We start from the raw sequence: 19,321 nt of genomic DNA, 5'->3' as shown, positions 1-19,321 counted from the left end.
GTTGCAAGTAATCAGTATTGAGCAGTTACATGCATTCAAATCAGCAAAATTACAAGGGTACCCAAATTTTTGCACAGCCAGTTTTTCACATTTGATTAAATTTCACACAACAAAATACTGCTTCACTAAAAATCTTTGTTCGGAAAACACCCCAGTACTCAGATGTTCCTAGGAAATGAAAGACAGACCACTGTTATCTTTTTTGTTGAAAGGAGAGTAAATTATTACGCAGGCTGAGAGGGTTTCCCAAACTTTTCATACGACTGTAGCACACGCAAACACAAATTATCCTGAGCATTTCGACAGAGAGGTAAAACTAAAAGAAGTGGCAGAATGTTAACTTAAATGCTTTTCTGAACAGATGAGTTTTAAGTTGTTTTTTAAATGAATGAATTGAGTCAGCTGATCTAATTAATTTAGGGAGGTCATTCTAAAGTCTGGGCACTACACAGCTGAAGACCCTGTCACCCATAGTGTGCAGGTTAGTGTGGGGCACAACAAGATTACCAGAATCAGAGGACCTTAGTGGGTGAAGAGGTGCATAGCGATGGAGAAGATCACTGATGTAGTCTGGCACAAGGCCATTTAAAAGTATTGTCCAGTGTCTGCGTATACATGCATATATCAATCTTCTATAACCCATATGTTATGAATAACTTGCATATCTCTCTATCCACAAGGGTGTGCTTGGGTCATTTACTGAAGTTCAAGTCTATCGCCCTCCAAGACTGTTACTGGCAAGAAAGCATAGGAGTTGATGTGATCCTATGCTTGAAGTGACGAATTTTGTTCATAAATTAAAATGTATTTCTCCACCCCCACCCCCCCCCGACTAGCACCTCAAACTTCTTCATGGTGCACATTTCTGCAAACTAAAACTGTTTAATAATACTTTTCAACTTTGACTATAAAAAAGAGGAAACAAAAGCTTAACAAATATCTTATACATACCGGGATTCGCCACCTTCCTCCACATGCTCACAGTGCACAGAGTTCAAGGAGCTAATTCGAGTGTAGTCTTGAGGTGTCAAGTACAAATATTTGAAACCCTGAACATGAGATAGCATTCAAAAGAACACATTAAAAGAGAGGCTCCAGCTGTGGGATTTTCTGAATTAGCAGACATAAAAAAATCAGTTTAAATTCAAAGACAGCATTATAATTAAATACTTTTTTTTAGGTAAAAACTCAATAAAGGAGAATTGCCAGATGGTTCCAGAGCAATAGTATTTAAATCTATTTGGTAACTGGTGGCAAATTGTATCAGGGTGGTCCAGATCTACTTATGCAACTTTTAATGCAATGCAGGAAAGCACCCGCTGTTCGACTGACAACTATCTCCCCGACATTTTGGAATGCAGGGCAGGTGCTGCCATCTATCGGCAACAAAAATAATTTTTTGTGAACTCTCTATGTAATAAACGTAATAAGTTATAGCGTAATGAAAATTGCATAATTAGATCTGGACCACCCTATATAATATTGATTAGTAAAGGTAAATGTACAAAATGGCATATGCTGCAGAATACCTTGTAAGGATCTCCTGGATCAATCCAGGCAATTTTGAACATATGTTTGACCTCCTCTGCCAAACCAATTCGTGCACCACTGTTGGCGGAAATGTAGATGCGTGGAATGCCCTCAGCTCTCGCCAGTTCAGAGGCACGCAGGAACAGCAGATCTTCCTGAGGCCCAAAGGATCCAATTTTAAAAGTGATGTCATTGCAGATGACAATAAGGTCACGACCCTGAGGGTACTCTGGAGTATTTATCCTCATCCGGAAGGCCACCATTCCCACCTACATGAGGAAAGGCAAAAAGAAAAAGTGAAAAGGCAGTCAAAATCAAACTAGACTAATTTCTGCTTAAGAATATACTGTGACTATTATCAGAGCTCATCTTACATCGTTGCCTCCTGGAAGTCTATTCATCTGCACCAACTGGCCTTGATTGTCCAGGACCAACTCTGTACACATCAGGACATCTTTTGGGGAATCCACCTCTGATGCCCAAAGTTTGAACAGAGCCTAAATGCGAGACCAACAACGTTTACAAATGTAGCCAAATCATAATTAAAGCACCAATAGCTTAAAATCACAGAAAATGTAAAGCAAAACGAGTCGTCCATGCTGTGGTCAAACAATTAACAGAAACAGTAATACAGACCTAGTGAACTTGCTGTGGTAAATATTATTAAAATATGGACACAACAGCACCTGAATGACCAATATTTACCTGCCGGAACATTTCTGGGAAGTCATACACATATGTTGTACCCAGAGACTGTGCCTGGAACCTCTTTGACTGCAATAAGTCTTTAGTGACATATGGGGTATTGATGAGCATCCCATGCAGCAGGCCTTGTTTATCGCCGTAGGACTGGAACATGATCTAAAAAAATAAGCATGTGTTAAGACACACTGTTTACTCAGACAGAAAATGAATATGGTGAAGTGTACAAGAGCAGTGACAAAGATTTAAACACTACACACCAAACTGTCACTTGGACTGCGTGGCGGGGTGGACACATGCAACTAAATCCTAGCAAATGCCCTCCGGGTTACCAGGTCAGAGGTTCTGCACGCTTTCCAAGGGCCAGATAAAAGTAAACAAAGCTATTTTAATCTTATGGCCTGTCTCCTGGGTACAAGACAGCCTCATCTTGGGAGGAATGGCCAAAATAACACAGCAACATGTGTTTTAAACGGGTAACAAACTTCAGAAAAAGATGTTCTTAGAATTAATCAAAAACAGCATTTAGATTTTGAAAGCCAACAAGCCAAACCAGTGTTCTTTTTTGGAGGGCAAAAATAGGGATTCAAATGGCTTAATTTGGGAGGCTACTGAAACTCTTCTCCTCTCTTTTCAATTGCACTGAATGACTTCTACAAAAATAAGCACACAACATCAAAAATAAGTTACATTTTTCAGTAGATTTAATAAACATAAGTGACATACTAACATTTTGAAGTCTAAATAATAAAATCATCTGTTCCTCAAGAGGGCCAAAATCATACAGTGTAGGGCATTTTAAGGTGCTGCTACAAGCAAAATCCTTGACAGTATAAATGGTATTTCTCAGAGTAAAAAGAGGAAACTTTGAAAACAAACCCCTCTCTGATTAAATTCTAAATTTTGTTTTCCAGACAGTAGTTGTCAAAATCTCACCTGTCCTGTGCGAGGGTCAGTAACTTCCTTATACAGACTAATGTCTAAATAGTACCCAGATTCGTTGGTCAGGAAAAGGCGAATGGGAACGGCCTTGCCTGTGGGTGTCAGACGGATGTTGATCTTGAGTTCTGCTTGAAGGACCCTCAGTTTCCACAGCCGGCTGCCATAACGCATAACCATTGAACGCACTGACTCTTCAATCTGTAGAGGGGAGATCATTGATGGTTAACACTAGAATTACCAGAGCCTACGAAAAAAACTTGTAGATCCGTCCCACCTTAAATCGCTTCTTAAATCCGTTCGCAGTTCTCTGCCAGCGTCTTTTGTCTTCTAAATGTGCAGATAAAGACAAGCTGCAAGCAGCCGGCTATTCCATCCCACCACCGACTTAGAACATGCACAAACTTCTCCCAGCTCATGCCTTGATTGATTATCTGGGAGCGAAGTGGAGTTTTAGAGTGGAAATAATAGATTGTTATTTGGAACACACGCATTTCATGTGTGTTCCGTTTCTACAGTAATCTGTGTAAACACATTTTTAAAACAGAAATGCTTTTCATATTCTGGTAGTAAATGACAAAATGTAGGCATAAACTATATAATGAATGAAGCCTGAAGTCCAAATATCAAAGAAATGCTTTCACTAAAGGTACAAATATAATAGAACAAGTGCGCTTTTATTCAAAAATATAACTGCAGGAAGCATGCACGCATGCGACATTGCCACCGTGGCACAACAGTATCAGCTGCTGACTAGGAATCGAAAGGTCACAAGTTTGATCCTGCATGACTCCCTTTTGAGAAGTGAACTGCTCTTATTCTTACTATTTTAGAATAAAAACATACGTTTGATTTCAGTCTGTAACAGCCGCTGTAATTTATGATACTTGTAAAGGTTAGCTTTGTCTTTTTTTTTTTTTTTTATTCACTTTTCATTCTCTCAGTCGCATTCAGGATCCTTCCCCTCCCCTCCCCCATCTGACACTGCTGTTTTCACATAAAGACGCGCTATAGCTCTGCAGTGTATCACGATACATACTACCGCTGTTTCTTTTGTACTCCAGGACATCCAGAGGAAAGCATAGTAAAGAGCAGTAACTTCAGCGCTATATGAAATCATCAGACACTCCCCATCTGACACTGCTGTTTTCACATAAAGATGCACTATTATGCAATATTATTTTTTAATTGAACAGTGTCAGATCGGGTGTGAATTTATACTGCCACTGTTAGAGTCAGATCAGAAGCTGAATAAGCTCCTGTTCTGACTCTATGTAAAAAGAATGAATTAATCAACAGAAATAACCGCGATCGACATTTTAAACTTAACGATTTTATGTCTGTTTGAGATTAAAAAGCTGGGAATCGAACACGGGTCTCTGAGGCACGGTAGGGTTGCTGCGCTCCGAGTCAGTAAATCTTAACGTTACGTCACGGAAGGTGTTGTATCGTTCTTGAACCTTTTGTGAAAGTGTTTATTTGATCTTTGGACTTCAGGCTTCACACATTCTATAGTTTATGCCTACATTTTGTAACATTTATTACTAAAATATGAAAAGGTTTCTGTTTTAACAATGTGTTTACACAGATTACTGTAGAAATGGAACACACATGAAATGCATGTGTTCCAAGTAACGATCTATTATTTCCACTCTAAAACTCTAGCAGTTCAGTCACTCCCAGATAATCAAACAAGGCATGAGCTGGGAAAACTTAGTGAACGTTCTGCGACGGTGGGGGATGGAATAGCCGGCTGCTCGTCTTAATCGGTACATTTAGAAGACAAAAGACGCTGGTGGAGAGGTGAGAATGGTTTTAAGGTGGGCCGGATCTACGAGTTTTTTCGTAGACTCTGGTAATTCTAGTGTTAAAAGAATGCAGCATGACTTAACACATCTACTAGGCCATAAATGTTCTACCAAGGTGCACAAGATCCTTAACAAATAGTGCGTGGGATAATCTGATCATCAATGCCCAATTGATGTCATTCTTGCAAATGTCATGATTTCCCTTTGTGCTATTTCCCCTAAATATTATGATTCCAAGAGAAGCCATAGGTCTTCATGTGATACTGTCATGTTAATGGCAGAAACACGTATGATGTAACATTAGATGCTCTTTTCACTCACTGCTGTCAATGTCAGGTTGTTATAGCATTAAATGGAGCAGGTACCAAAAGGTGCTACTACAGAGGGTCTCTAAAAGCCAGTGGAAGGTGCAAGTGATCAGATTTACACAGTCACCATGATAAGTAGCACTTCCCTGGGTGCTGATTAATGCCCATGTGATTCCTGCTTAAGTGTCAGTGTTTCTTTTCCACATGAGTTTTAACTTAAAACTGTGAAAAAGGATATTTATTTGATAATATCTTCTTTAAACATGAATGATCCAGAGCCATTCCTGTTAGTATAGAGAACACCACATTAGTGAACCCTGCATGAGGTACCAGGCTATAACGTGGTAAATTTATGTGGAAAACACCACCCAAATCACAACAGTGCAATTTATTGGAATTTATTAACTCAAAAGCGTTACCTTTTTGGGGAAAAACACAGTCCCTGATGGTATACTACGTTAACTTTGCACGAAAAGGCAAATTCCACATTTATGGAGCAAATCAGTCCAGGGTGCATATGCTGCAAGACAACATGCTGCCCACGTTTAAACAGCATTAAAATAAATTCCCTTAATAATTAAGTAAAAATAATTATAAAAATCATATTGATGGTGAAGATTTTTGGAACTGAAGATTTATCTTATCCATAAAGGAAAAAAGGCTTTAATCATTTAAGCTGTTATTACGTGGCGTTCATTCATCACTTTTCTGGGCCCAATTTATCATGGAGCTGGAGTCTCTTTCAACAGCAGTATTAGGCAGGGATCAGCATTAGACAGGAAGCCATTTAAGCACAGTATCAGCTTTAATAATTAAAATAGTACAGAAAAAGTCTGGGACAAGTGGGCTAGGAAAATAAAAGTAGGTGAAAAACGAGGGTAGGAGAAGAGTCATCTAGGATATAAATGCTGGGTGGGACAATATGACAGAAAAGAACAATATTTAAGTAATTAAATACATGCAAAATATAATTATCTACAACCAAAATGTGCAACAAAGGAAATCCTGGATGATGATCTAACCTTAGAAGGGTCCATAATGACAGTAGGAACAAAATTGAGGAAGATGTGATTACAATCTGTGCGAACGGTTGTATTGTTAAAGGCCACCTCCAGCTCATCCATGGCTTCTAGCAGCAGTCGCTCACCTTCATTCTGCAAGTACTCAAATGATGCCTCCTGGCGAAGGACACGGACATATTTAGACAATACTTTTTATATATCACCACCAAGGTTACTTTCTGTTTACCTTCTCTATGCTTGGAGAAACAACTAACAGACAAATTAGCAGCAAACCTTGGTAATGAGATCAGAATGACGGATGATAGCCCGCACAAAAAAACGGTAGTCTGTGACCTCTGCCCCTTCCTCAACTCGAGCTGCACCAAGGTAGAGATGCATCTTGTGATTAGCACAGGGAACTGCTGTCAAGTCAAAGTTTCGCATTCGGTTCAGCTCAAGCTGGAAAGCTAAGGCAGGCTCAAGATTTCGGTAAATACGGTCCTCTTCAAACTAATAAAAAAAAAGAAAAACACATGAAAGCTCCTGGATAATCAAATCGTAAGAAAAGCTTCTCTTTGCCACATTGCCTTCCTTTTGGAGCATATCAGCTTGAGCTATAATGGTTATAAAAATATTTCCATCCCGTTGACTCTCCGAGTTTATTGTTGCAAAACAAGGAATGTAAAGCTGCTTAATTGGGATGGTACTGCTAATTTTGATTGGTACAAATCGCTACTGTATACAAGATTAGAGTGAAGTCAATATTTAGCAGACACCTCTAAATTAAATATGACAGATCCCTGCAACTAGGAGAGGTATTCAGCACAAGAAATGTTGCTTTATACACACAAAAAAGAGAAATGACAGAAATATTAAAGAGAGATTCTTACCTGGTCTCTAGCTCTAAAAGTAAAGTACTTAGGAAACTCTCTCTGACAAAGAAAAGAAGCAAAGGGATTAGAGATGAGAGAGGCACATTATTAAAGTTGACACAGAAGATTACCAGCAATTGCAAACACCAATTAACTATGTGATAAAAGTGAGTGATTGCCTTTTTGTTTTAAATTTGCAAGGAATATTCTAGTAGGAAGACATGAAAAGGTATCCCCAACTAAACACCCATTCCAACAGTCCAACTTGATTTGGAGATTGTGAAACTGAAAACATGCACATGTATAATATGTTAAATACACAGAGACATACATATAGAATATAAATATACATTTGGACAAATTATGATTTTACCTTCTGCACAATCAGAAATGTGATTCTTCGAATTCCATATTCAAAAAGGACAGATTTCTGAAAAGGAAGAAAACAAATATTTAAGAATTTGACACTAAACTGGCAGATTACAGCATCCCATTAGAAAGCCACTTGTCATTTCCTTCACTGAGTGTTAGAGCTCTGCATTTGTACAAGGAAAGACACCAACATGACAATATTTCCCGACATGATTAGTTGGGAGAGAGTTTCACACTCCATAGCAGTATGTAAACATATGACTATTCCCATCCATGAGTAACTTCCTTTGGAAGGTGGTGTTTTAACTCTTACAGAATGACACAATACTCAATCACTTTCCAAGCCAATTTTATTTTAATATTGGTATGCACGAAACCTGTGCCTATCCCAGAAGCATTGGTTCCACTCATGAAAAACACTCAGACTCATTATAGCATTACCAATAAAGGCTAACTTGTACATCTTTGAGATGTGGGGATGAAACTGCAGTACCTGCACAAAACCCACATGGAAATAGGAAGAATACACAGACTCCACACAGAAAGTGCTAGGTGGCATATTTGAAAATAGGACTGTGAAGCACTGAGGCCACATGCCTTTTTATATATATACATTATCAAATTCTTTCATTCTAGTTTAGGGCCACAGGATGGGGTAGCAGTGTTAATTATCATTTAATAGGGCCATCCTTTCTAATTTTATAAATATTGTTTTTCAGTCTCTTTCTTAAGATCTCTTCTTGTTTAGAGGGTAAACAGAAAAAAAAAATACCTTGGACTGGGCGTATGTACCCAAGGCTTTAACTAAATCATCATCATTCTGCTCATCAGCCGTCCTTATGGATACATTGATGATGTGTATTGGGTCGTCCTTTAAACTCTGAGAGATGAGGAAATAAAATAAAATGGCATAGAGTATTATGTACTGTAGGGAACAATCACTTCTTTGCATAATACATTAATAGGTATGATAATGATTAAAGTTACAAAGGAGCACTCTGACATAGTGAAGAAAAATGTAAATACTTTGTTGAGTAAATCCCTTTGACACTGCCAGTTCTTTAGCTTTGCTGATGTAGAGGGTGTCAAAATGATATACAGTTAGGTCCATACATATTTGGACAGAGACAACTTTTTTCTAATTTTGGTTCTGTACATTACCACAATGAATTTTAAATGAAACAACTCAGATGCAGTTGAAGTGCAGACTTTCAGCTTTAATTCAGTGGGGTGAACAAAATGATTGCATAAAAATGTGAGGCAACTAAAACATTTTTTGAACACAATCCCTTCATTTCAGGGGCTCAAAAGTAATTGGACAAATTAAATAACTGGAAATAAAATGTTCATTTCTAATACTTGGTTGAAAACCCTTAGCTGGCAATGACAGCCTGAAGTCTTGAACTCATGGACATCACCAGATGCTGGGTTTCCTCCTTTTTAATGCTCCGCCAGGCCTTTACTGCAGCGGCTTTCAGTTGCTGTTTGTTTGTGGGCCTTTCTGTCCGAAGTTTAGTCTTCAACAAGTGAAATGCATGCTCAACTGGGTTAAGAGCAGGTGACTGATTTGGCCATTCAAGAATTTTCCACTTCTTTGCTTTAATAAACTCCTGGGTTGCTTTGGCTGTATGTTTTGGGTCATTGTCCATCTGTATCATGAAACGCCGCCCAATCAATTTGACTGCATTTAGCTGGATTTGAGCAGACAGTATGTCTCTGAACACCTCGGAATTCATTCGTCTGCTTCTGTCCTGTGTCACATCATCAATAAACACTAGTGTCCCAGTGCCACTGGCAGCCATGCACGCCCAAGCCATCACACTGCCTCCACCGTGCTTTACAGATGATGTGGTATGCTTTGGATAATGAGCTGTTCCACGTCTTCTCCATACTTTTTTCTCGCCATCATTGTGGTATAGGTTGATCTTGGTCTCATCTGTCCAAAGAATGTTTTTCCAGAACTGTGCTGGCTTTTTTAGATGTTCTTTAGCAAAGTCCAATCTAGCCTTTCTATTCTTGAGGCTTATCAGTGGCTTGCACCTTGCAGTGCACCCTCTGTATTTACTTTCATGCAGTCTTCTCTTTATGGTAGACTTGGATATCGATACGCCTACACCCTGGAGAGTCTTGTTCACTTAGTTGGCTGTTGTGAAGGGGTTTCTCTTCACCATGGAAATGATTCTGCGATCACCCACCACTGTTGTCTTCCGTGGACGTCCAGGTCTTTTTGCATTGCTGAGTCCACCAGTGCTTGCTTTCTTTCTCAGGATGTACCAAACTGTAGATTTTGCCACTCGTAATATTGTAGCAATTTCTCGGATGGGTTTTTTCTGTTTTCACAGTTTAAGGATGGCTTCTTTCACCTGCATGGAGAGTTCCTTTGACCGCATGTTGTCTGTTTACAGCAAAATCTTCCATCATGCAAGCACCACACCTCAAATCAACTCCAGGCCTTTTATCTGCCTAATTGATAATGACATAACAATGGATTTGCCCACACCTGCCCATGAAATAGCCTTTGAGTCAATTGTCCAATTAATTTTGAGCCCCTGAAATGAAGGGATTGTGTTTAAAAAATATGCTTTAGTTGCCTCACATTTTTATGCAATCGTTTTGTTCACCCCACTGAATTAAAGCTGAAAGTCTGCACTTCAACTGCATCTGAGTTGTTTCATTTAAAATTCATTGTGATAATGTACAGAACCAAAATTAGAAAAAAGTTGTCTCTGTCCAAATATTTATGGACCTAACTATAACTATAGCAATCCCAGTCACCAAGATCCCATTTCAGATAAAGAAAGCATCAAATCCACAAAGTGCATATTGAGATGTATGGACATCAACGTGCATAACTTATAAAATCATTTAGCGAGTTATCAGATAAAATTTCTCCAGGATTACAATGACATCCAATCTTCCCAACTTACCTTACAGTCTTCCTCATCATAAACAGTGGTGCGAGCCTCTGTGAACAGGGGGCTTTCTAGTAGAGGGTCAGCAAAGCAGGAAATCAATTTATCAAAGTTTCTGCAAAGAGAGGACATGGACAACTGCATTATCTGGTTCCCATTATTATCGTTATTAATTTTTTTATTTAAAAATTCAACCCCCACCCAAGAGAAAGAGAGGAGAGCTAGCATCCAGGGCTACTCTATAAAAGGAAACAAGAAAGGAAGAGTGGAAGAGTCCAAAGTGGAAGTTTATTCTAAAATGTTATTGATTAGATCCTGCCATGTTTTTAAAAAGTTTTGAACATATCATCTAAGTGAAAATTAGATTTTTTCCAATTTCAACTGGCATAGAATATTAGTTACCCACTGACTTAAAAGTAGTGAGCAAGACAAGTCTACATGCTAGGAGTGCAGTAAAGGTAATTAGTTTGTTTGTCCTTCTTCATTTTAACCCCGTCCGGAAGTCCACCAAACACAGCTGTTAATGGGTTCAGAGTGGTTGTGACACCGAGGCTGTCGAATAGGCTTTTGTCCAAAATGTTGTTAATTTGGTGCATGCCCAGAACATGTGGCCCAGTGAGACTGGAGCTAGACTGCAAAGTTCAAAGATTGAATGTTGTTCTGGAAACATTTTAGACAATTTTAAACAAGATTCATGCGCTTGATAAAAGATTTTAAGTTGAATGATTGAGTGCTTTGCACATTTGGACCTAGAGTGTATTCTGTGAATGGCTGCCTTCCACTCCTTTTCTGCAATATTAAGCAACACATGCTTTCCCCAATGTATTTTGGGGTATTTGAAAGGAAGGGACTTTATTTTTATAAATTGTAGTAATGCTATCTTATTGTTCAAGACTGATCGGTATTTCTTCTAGAATAGAACAAGGTGGGCGTTGAAAAAAATTTGGCAGGGTCTGTTTAGCAAAATTGCAAGCTGAAAAGTAGTGATAGAAATGTATTGATGAGAGTTTACTCTGAAGCGTAATTATCTAAGAAATTATCTACATACAAGTCTCTAAGTGTTTTAATCCTGGACATTTTCCAGACATTAAATAGCATATGAGTCTGAGAGGGTTGAAGAAGGTGGTTGTCATGTAGAGGTGCAATTGATAAAAAACTTCTGTCTTAAAGTGCTTCCTACATTGGTTCCATATTCTGAGAATATGAAGGGCAACTGGATTATTAGTGTATTGATGGTAATTTTTATTGACTGGGTCACAGAGCAGGGAATATAAAGAAGTATTGCAGACCAGACTTGTGTAAATTCATTGATTTGTGTCAATATCCAGGGGCCTCATGTATAACGCCGTGCGTAGAATTCACACTATAACATGGCGTACAGACAAAAGCGGAAATGTGCTTACGCACAAACAAATCCAGATGCATAAATCTGTGTAAACGTCAACTTCCACGTTCTTCCGCTACATAAATCCCAGTCAGCATGAAAAGTAACGCACATGCACGTGCCTGCTGTCCCGCCCCAACTCCTCCCAGAATTATGCCTCTTTGAATATGCAAATCAATATAAATAGCCCTTAAGCTCAGCCTTCTGTGAAAAGACAATGGCAAAAGCACAGGGGAAAATAGAAGAATTTCAGCGAATACCAAGTGGAGGCAAGGAAAAACATACTATTTGTTGGTTTAAACAGTGATATAGTCAACAAAAGGAAGTTGATCGAGTGACATAGTGTGTCGGAGAAACATGAATGCTCAAGTTCACAAAGTCGCACAGTGCCCAAAATAAAAAAAGAAGTCGTCGTGTAAAGGCGAGTCATAGCCCACCGTCCGAGTGTCATACGAAAGCTTATTAGGGTACAGAGAAAAAAAAAAAAGGCACACAGTGGGGAAAAAGCACGAAATGTCAACTTTAATCTTGAAATTTCCACTTTAATCACGTAGTTTATTTTGTCATTAAAGTAGAACATCATAAACTTCATCTTAAAATCATTTAATTTACTAGTTTCTCAAATCCCATCGTAACTAAAGTAGCATGTTAAATGCTTTGTTTTGTATTTGATCTTCTATGTGCACTACCTGCTTCTTAAACAGGCTTTCTCTTCCTCCGACAGGACACAGAATCCATTACATTCGTAATATTACAGCTCTCTAAATAATTAAAATACTGAGATGTATACGTGATGTCATTTTCATGATGACAGGAGTTAAAGCATGTTATTAAACATCGGAACACGGTGGAGCAGTGATTGTTCCTGCTTCCCGCAAGATGCTTGCTGCGCCATTCGCAACCTTTGATTAAATAATTTATTGCAGCAGTACTGTCTCTTTCAAACATACTAACCCCCAATTCCTGTCCTTCCTTTTCTTTCTCCAAGTAACCAAGCGCCACACAATCAGCTCTGTAATAGATGTTAAGCCATCTGTAAGCTTAGAACGCCGATTCTTCAAAACTTTTAAGGAACATTGAAATATTTCTTCGTAGTACATGTTTACAGAATACAGTGCGAGGCAGGAATAATCAGGGCGCCAGCTCCTTGCTAGTGCTGCAATACACCGTGTCCTCACGTTTAATTATTAACAATATTGATTATTTAAATGACGTTAACATTTTATCTGTATAATGTAATAAACATATTTTGCTGCATTTCATCTTAAAAATTATATCGGCATCATATGTAAATACGCGCTTTATAAAGTGGTGCAGGTTGTGCAATATTATAAATGTATCGCAGGTTTACAGTAAGGTAATTGTAAGTACAAACAGTTCTATAAGGAGCACTTGATGGATTGATTGAGTGCGTTTATACGTCTTGGGATGAAACCATTTCTGAACCGCAAGGTCCATACAGGAAAGGCTCGGAGGTGTTTGTTGAATGAGAGCAGTTCAAATAGGCAGCGTGTGCTTGATGCTGTATACCAATAATTCTCCTTCCGATCAGCTGCTCCGAGTGGTGCAGTGAGAGTAATATGGAAAAAGATGATCCGCTGTGGCAACCCCTAACGGGAGCAGCTGAACGTAGAAGAAGAAGGTGCAGTGAGAGTAACAACGCTAAAGCAGCTATGGTATTTGGAATAGTTTGGCCATTCCGTGGACCATTATATTGTTACAATCAGATGCCTTAAACTAATAAGCAATATGCAGTTAATTTCTGTGTATTTATAAAGCCGTGTCAGGGATGAGAATCTGAAAAAGAAAGAGAAACCACATGGGAACAGTAACACTGCTTTGACGCTGGGTGCTGCCAGTTTGCAAAACCGAGTGGAGAACTTGTGTACGCCAGGGTTTGAGCTACCGTGAAAGTGTGTGTGGCTTTACACCAAGTTTAGGTTTTATACATCACGATTTGAGCGTGGAAATGGGCTTACACAACATTTTTGTGCATACGCACCGTTTATACATGAGGCCCCAGGGCTTTATAGCTTGTACAACTGCTGCCCAGTAATACAATTAAAAGTTAGGTAGTGCCAAACCCCCTTCTGCTTTAGGTTGTTGTAGAGTTGCCCTTTGGATGCACGGATGTTTTGAATTCTAAATAAATTAAGTTATGATTGAGCTTAATGTCTTAAAAATTGATTTGTTAATGTATATGGGGATGCTTTGAAATAAGAGAAGCTTGGGAAGGATGGTCATCTTAACAATATTCATTCTCCCTAATGCAAGATGGTGGGTAGACTATCTATTCATGCCTTATTTAATTTTTTACATGCAGACAGAAAATGTTTGTTGAAAAAGAGCTTTATATTTGCTTGAGATATTTACCCCCTAGATATTTAAACTGATCTGCTAAAATAAATGGGAAAGTATCCAGTCCGACATTGTGAGCTAGAGAATTACCTGGAAAGAGTACATTTTTATTCAAATTGATTTTGAGTTCAGATAACTTTTGATAATCTGCTAATGCTTTTAGGTCTGTGGGCACAGAATTCGGTTGGTCAGATATATACAGTACTTTATCATTAGTATATAGTGATATTTTCTGTTCAAATCCTTCTCTGAGAATCCCCTTTATCTCTGGTGCATTTCAAAAGCAGACAGCCAATGGTTTAATGGCGAACACAAAAAGTAAAGGTGATAAGGGGCATCCTTGTCAAGCACCACATTCTAGTTTGAAGTAGTCAGAAATAATGTTGTCAACACAAACTGAGGCTTCTGGACTAGTACAAAGTAGTTTGATCCATGCACTTATGTTTAGACCAAACCCAAATTTGTGCAGTGTGATGAATAGGTAGTCCCATTCAGCCATATCAAATGCTTTTTCTGCATCTGAAGATAATAAGATCTCTAGGTTGTTAGACTTAACGGGTGAATATATTACATTAAACAAATATTGAAGGTTAGAAGTGTCTGCCTTTGTGATATTACAGAAGGAAGCACTTTCTCAGTCTTTCTGGCTATAACGTTGGAGAGCATCTTAACTTTCTTATTCAGAAGAGAGATTGGTCTGTATGATGCACATCGCAATAAGTTCTTATTTTTCTTAGGAAAGATGGTAATTAAAGCTTGGAAAAAGGTTTGAGGTAGAACTGTGTTGTCTAACTTCTATAAATGTTGCTAATAATAGTGGAGATAACTTATTTGAAAAGTTTTTATACAATTCCACTGGGTAGCCATCAGGGCCGGCTGATTTCCCCACTTTGAAGCGAGTTTATAGCATCTAGTAATTCTGTAAGTGTCAGAGGTTTATCCATTTCCACTAAGAATATCTAGCTGTGGTATCTGTAATGAATCAAGAAACTGATTAGATTGTGTCTTATCTTCTTTAAACGGAGTAGAATATAAGGACTTGTAGTATTCTCTGAATGTATAGGTTATATTTTTGTAGTCAATTTTTTCTCCGTCTGTGTTGTTAACTGCTGTTATTGCATTACGGACTTGTGCTTGTGGATTTGTTGGGCTAAGATCTTATTGGCCTCATCTTTGTGTTCATAATAATGTTGTTGCAATTTATAGATAAGCTGTTCCATTTCTTTAGTAGTCAAGAGGTTAAATTATAATTGTAAAACCTGTCTTTTCCGATAAAGTGCCTCATTTGGAGACCTGATGTAATCCAGATCTATTCTGGTAATTTCGCTGATTAAATCAAGACGCCTTTTCTTGGTTTCTTACTTTTTTCTGTGAGAAAGATATGAAATAATCTGTCCTCTTAAAAATGCCTTCAGAATTTCCCAGAGTGTACATGCTGAGATCTCAGAGGAAGCATCCATCCATCCATCCATTTTCCAACCCGCTGAATCCGAACACAGGGTCACGGGGGTCTGCTGGAGCCAATCCCAGCCAACACAGGGCACAAGGCAGGAAACAATCCTGGGCAGGGTGCCAACCCACCGCAGGACACACACAAACGCACCCACACACCAAGCACACACTAGGGCCAATTTAGAATCTCCAATCCACCTAACCTGCATGTCTTTGGACTGTGGGAGGAAACCGGAGTGCCCGGAGGAAACCCACGCAGACACGGGGAGAACATGCAACCTCCACGCAGGGAGGACCCGGGAATCGAACCCAGGTCCCCAGATCTCCCAACTGCGAGGCAGCAGCGCTACCCACTGCGCCACCGTGCCGCCGAGGAAGCATCTGTCTCAATAAAATAATCAATTTGCTTGGATATTAATTCTATACAGTATGTTAATGTTATACCCATTATTAAAAAGTGGGGGTCTGTCCATCTGAATTCTGTTTATTACAGGATTTCAAGGAGATCCCATCCACCCCAGGCAGGAATCACTAACTCAGACAGACACCCAGACTGTCTTATGTACAATCTCTTTATAATCTAGAGTATATGCAGATCTATGGTATACAAAAAGAATGCCCGGACACGTAAATTCCATACAAACAACAACAATTGGTCAGGGAATTAAACTCGACTGTAGGAACTACAAGGTGGCAGCATTAAAAAATGCTGCTCCACACTACCCTACAAATAACCGCAGCCAAAAACATAAGCGCCTTGTAAATATAAAGTTTCAAATAAAATTTCTCTTACAGCAATAAATCCAAAAAGTATTTTTATATTAGCAAGGTAAGAGTTGTGAGAGATATGGAGGCGAGCACCACAGAATACATTGTGCTGCTGTGGAGTAACTGAATTCCTCTGCAAAAGTTAATTTGCTTCATGCATACTCTCCCGACTTTCTCTTTTGTAGTCCTACAAAAATTCTATACACAATGCCACCATCCTCATGAGGCACATATGGCTAAGCAGTTGTAACTTTACCACAATTGTAGTGAAATAATAAAATCACACTTCAATGTAAGAGATGACTGCCTAAGTCAAGCAAATTGTACATACTGCAGCATCATCACCCACCTGTTTTAGTCAAATATGCACTCCTTGCTGTTGGGATACTCAACAGCTCCCCATGACACTAAGCTAGACAAGAAAGTTGGAAAATTGAGGGACTACCAAAAGGTACTTTGCAAAACAAGCATGACTATAAATGTAGTGAAGTGTACAATTAGTGATATCCAGCATATAAGATGATATTATCAGCTGATACATATATGTACGGATTTATTTGTAATGTTAGAGTCAATAAGATGAACAAACCAGTTTCTACCCCCAGAGTTTCACTGATGAGGAAAACACCAACTGGGCCAGGTTCATGGTTGAATTGTTTTCTTTTTTTTCCCTCTTTACTTGGAACTAAAAAATGCTAGACTCGAGGCTGAGCTAGCATGAACTGTTAGCCACACTAAAGATAAGCTGATAGCGCCAATGGACACAAGATGCACCGCTACTTAAGCAATAATGGTATTTTTGTCACAATCATTTTGGGCATGATACCTGTAATAAATAATTGATTAAATTTGTAGCTCCTTCTCCTGCTTATTTTTTCTCTCTATCTAATTGGCTTTTTTTATAGGTAAAGAAGGAAGAGAGGAGAAAGCACTAAAGTATGGTACCTGACCACAGAGTGGCAAGTGTATGGGATTTGAGGCATTTTGGCAAAGTCTACATAATAAAGAAAAAAAGGGGAAAATATGTTTACATAGGACCCTATATGAAAAAGCAATACACACTCATATAAAAGATCCAAAATGCCATAATTACACAGCAATGGTTAAATTTAAAAAAATATAAGCGCAACTGAATTTAAACCAGGGTGGCATGTCAAGCACCTGGGGGCATCATGGTCTTATACTATGCCCTTGGTGGATTCCAGGCTTGGGTGATTTGCTTTACACACTACATTCATTTCACGTACCATATCTTCAGATGCTCATATAATGTATTTCACAATAGGGTATCAGGCCACTAAGTTGTTTGGAGTAATTAAGCTCTACAAAAGACAGATGGCACACAACATCATTTCCTGATGGGTTAAACACTCTAGTCCGTTTTCTTTAAAGAAAAAGGTGTTGTACCTTGTGAGATCTTCCAAGCGTTCGAAAGCAACCATAGCACCCATCCGTTGGCAGGGAGGAGAGAAGGCACCTTCCATGAAGAGATCACTTCCCTGGCGATTTAGATCAAAGTGATCCGCACTAACAGGTACAGACATCCTGCAAAGACAAAGACAGGGAGTTGGTCATAATCATGTTTGTAAGGAAACCTCTGAACATTTTTTATTTAACTTCAACATATAACAAACAAGTTTTTTTTTTTTTTTTTGACAAAACTCTGAAATGTTTGATTTTTTTTTTTTTTGGCAAAAGAAAATACACACATACTGGCCATTAAATCACAAAAAGCAACATTGTACAAAGAAGAAAAATGATAAAAGTATACTTGTTAGATAAAGGTTCAGGCACCACACTGGAGCCCTGAGGTTGGGGTACAAATGTAAAAGGTGTGTATAGAGAGGAGTTTCTGTGCTTGTTTGCATTTTATTTTAATTATTTCACATTTGTAAATGTGTACGTTGCCCGGACCATAAAAACAGGAAGTGCACTAATATAAACAGCACATTGAAATGGAAAGTGGCAGACAGCCACAGAGGCAGTGCCATTCATACACATTGATCCATGACTGTCTCTTTTATTGGGTCTTTCTAATTTATGTATTATATATAGTGTCTTTCTGATTTATCTATGTAATGGATAAAAAACCTGGTCAATGTCATTTAAAGATTGTGCTTTAATGAGTTATCATTTACTATAGATTTAAAATTCAGTAGGTCAGGAAAAATTAGACCGCAAAACAATGTGTGGGTGAACTTGTTACTTAACCTCCATTTACTGTGATTTGCAGTGTCAGGCCCAGTCATTCAATGGATCTTTGTCCTTCAAAATACCAATTTTAAGGCCAGTGCAGCTCAATTCGCATTTGCTCTTCCAACTTTAGGGGAGATCATACTTTTTTAAGGGGAGGTAAGGGGCTTATAACTCTATTGTAGGATAATCATTTGCTTCTTAGTGGGAAGACTGAAGATCTAAGGTGGCTTCCTCACCAAGATGAAAATCAGCAAATGAACAGAAGCTAAAGCGAGACAATAAAGAAATAATGTACAATACATTTAACAACATTAGAATAATTATGCAGAACACCAGTGTTCTTCTCGTTCCAGCAGAACATATTGTCTGTTTTCTGCTAAAAAAAAGAATATACTTCCCTTGTACAAGCCTGTTTGAACATACACTAAAGCAAGCACGATGACAAATGTCTGAGTAGAGGGTGTTAAAGGCAATTTTTCAGATGACCAAAGCAGTTTTAAGTATGCAAAGATTTCCAAATACCAACCCTTGATTTTCTAACAGGAATTGCTATTTACTAAATTAAGGGGTTCAGGTTAAGACAAGAAAATGTGAAAACTAGATATATTACAGCCACACGGACACCATGTTGGCATGCTTTTCTTATTACATGTAATCAGTTATATGCTATGGAGAGTTGGAAAGTGTACTCTACCTGCTCAGAGGGAGGTTGCAACCTC

At 38.5% G+C, this 19,321-nt stretch overlaps 1 protein-coding gene across 3 annotated transcripts in view; it reads right to left on the bottom strand.

Annotated features, from left to right (window-relative positions):
* The window catches only part of acacb (acetyl-CoA carboxylase beta), an 87,810-nt gene that overhangs the window by 11,095 nt on the left and 57,394 nt on the right, over positions 1-19,321 (bottom strand). For all 3 annotated transcript variants that reach the window (XM_028824923.2, XM_051920964.1, XM_051920966.1), the window contains 12 exons: positions 17,814-17,951; positions 10,460-10,559; positions 8,305-8,412; positions 7,534-7,590; positions 7,179-7,220; positions 6,583-6,798; positions 6,310-6,465; positions 3,169-3,372; positions 2,236-2,391; positions 1,905-2,027; positions 1,530-1,799; positions 952-1,049 (listed from right to left, as the gene is read on the bottom strand). In XM_028824923.2, coding sequence (XP_028680756.1) covers positions 952-1,049; positions 1,530-1,799; positions 1,905-2,027; positions 2,236-2,391; positions 3,169-3,372; positions 6,310-6,465; positions 6,583-6,798; positions 7,179-7,220; positions 7,534-7,590; positions 8,305-8,412; positions 10,460-10,559; positions 17,814-17,951 — 1,668 coding nt within the window. The remainder of the gene's footprint in view (positions 1-951; positions 1,050-1,529; positions 1,800-1,904; positions 2,028-2,235; positions 2,392-3,168; positions 3,373-6,309; positions 6,466-6,582; positions 6,799-7,178; positions 7,221-7,533; positions 7,591-8,304; positions 8,413-10,459; positions 10,560-17,813; positions 17,952-19,321) is intronic.

This window comes from Erpetoichthys calabaricus, chromosome 18, assembly GCF_900747795.2.
Source record: "Erpetoichthys calabaricus chromosome 18, fErpCal1.3, whole genome shotgun sequence".
In the NCBI taxonomy this organism is placed as follows: Eukaryota; Metazoa; Chordata; class Cladistia; order Polypteriformes; family Polypteridae; genus Erpetoichthys; species Erpetoichthys calabaricus.
Note: the sequence above shows the minus strand (reverse complement) of the source record. Positions and strands in the feature narration are given on the sequence as shown.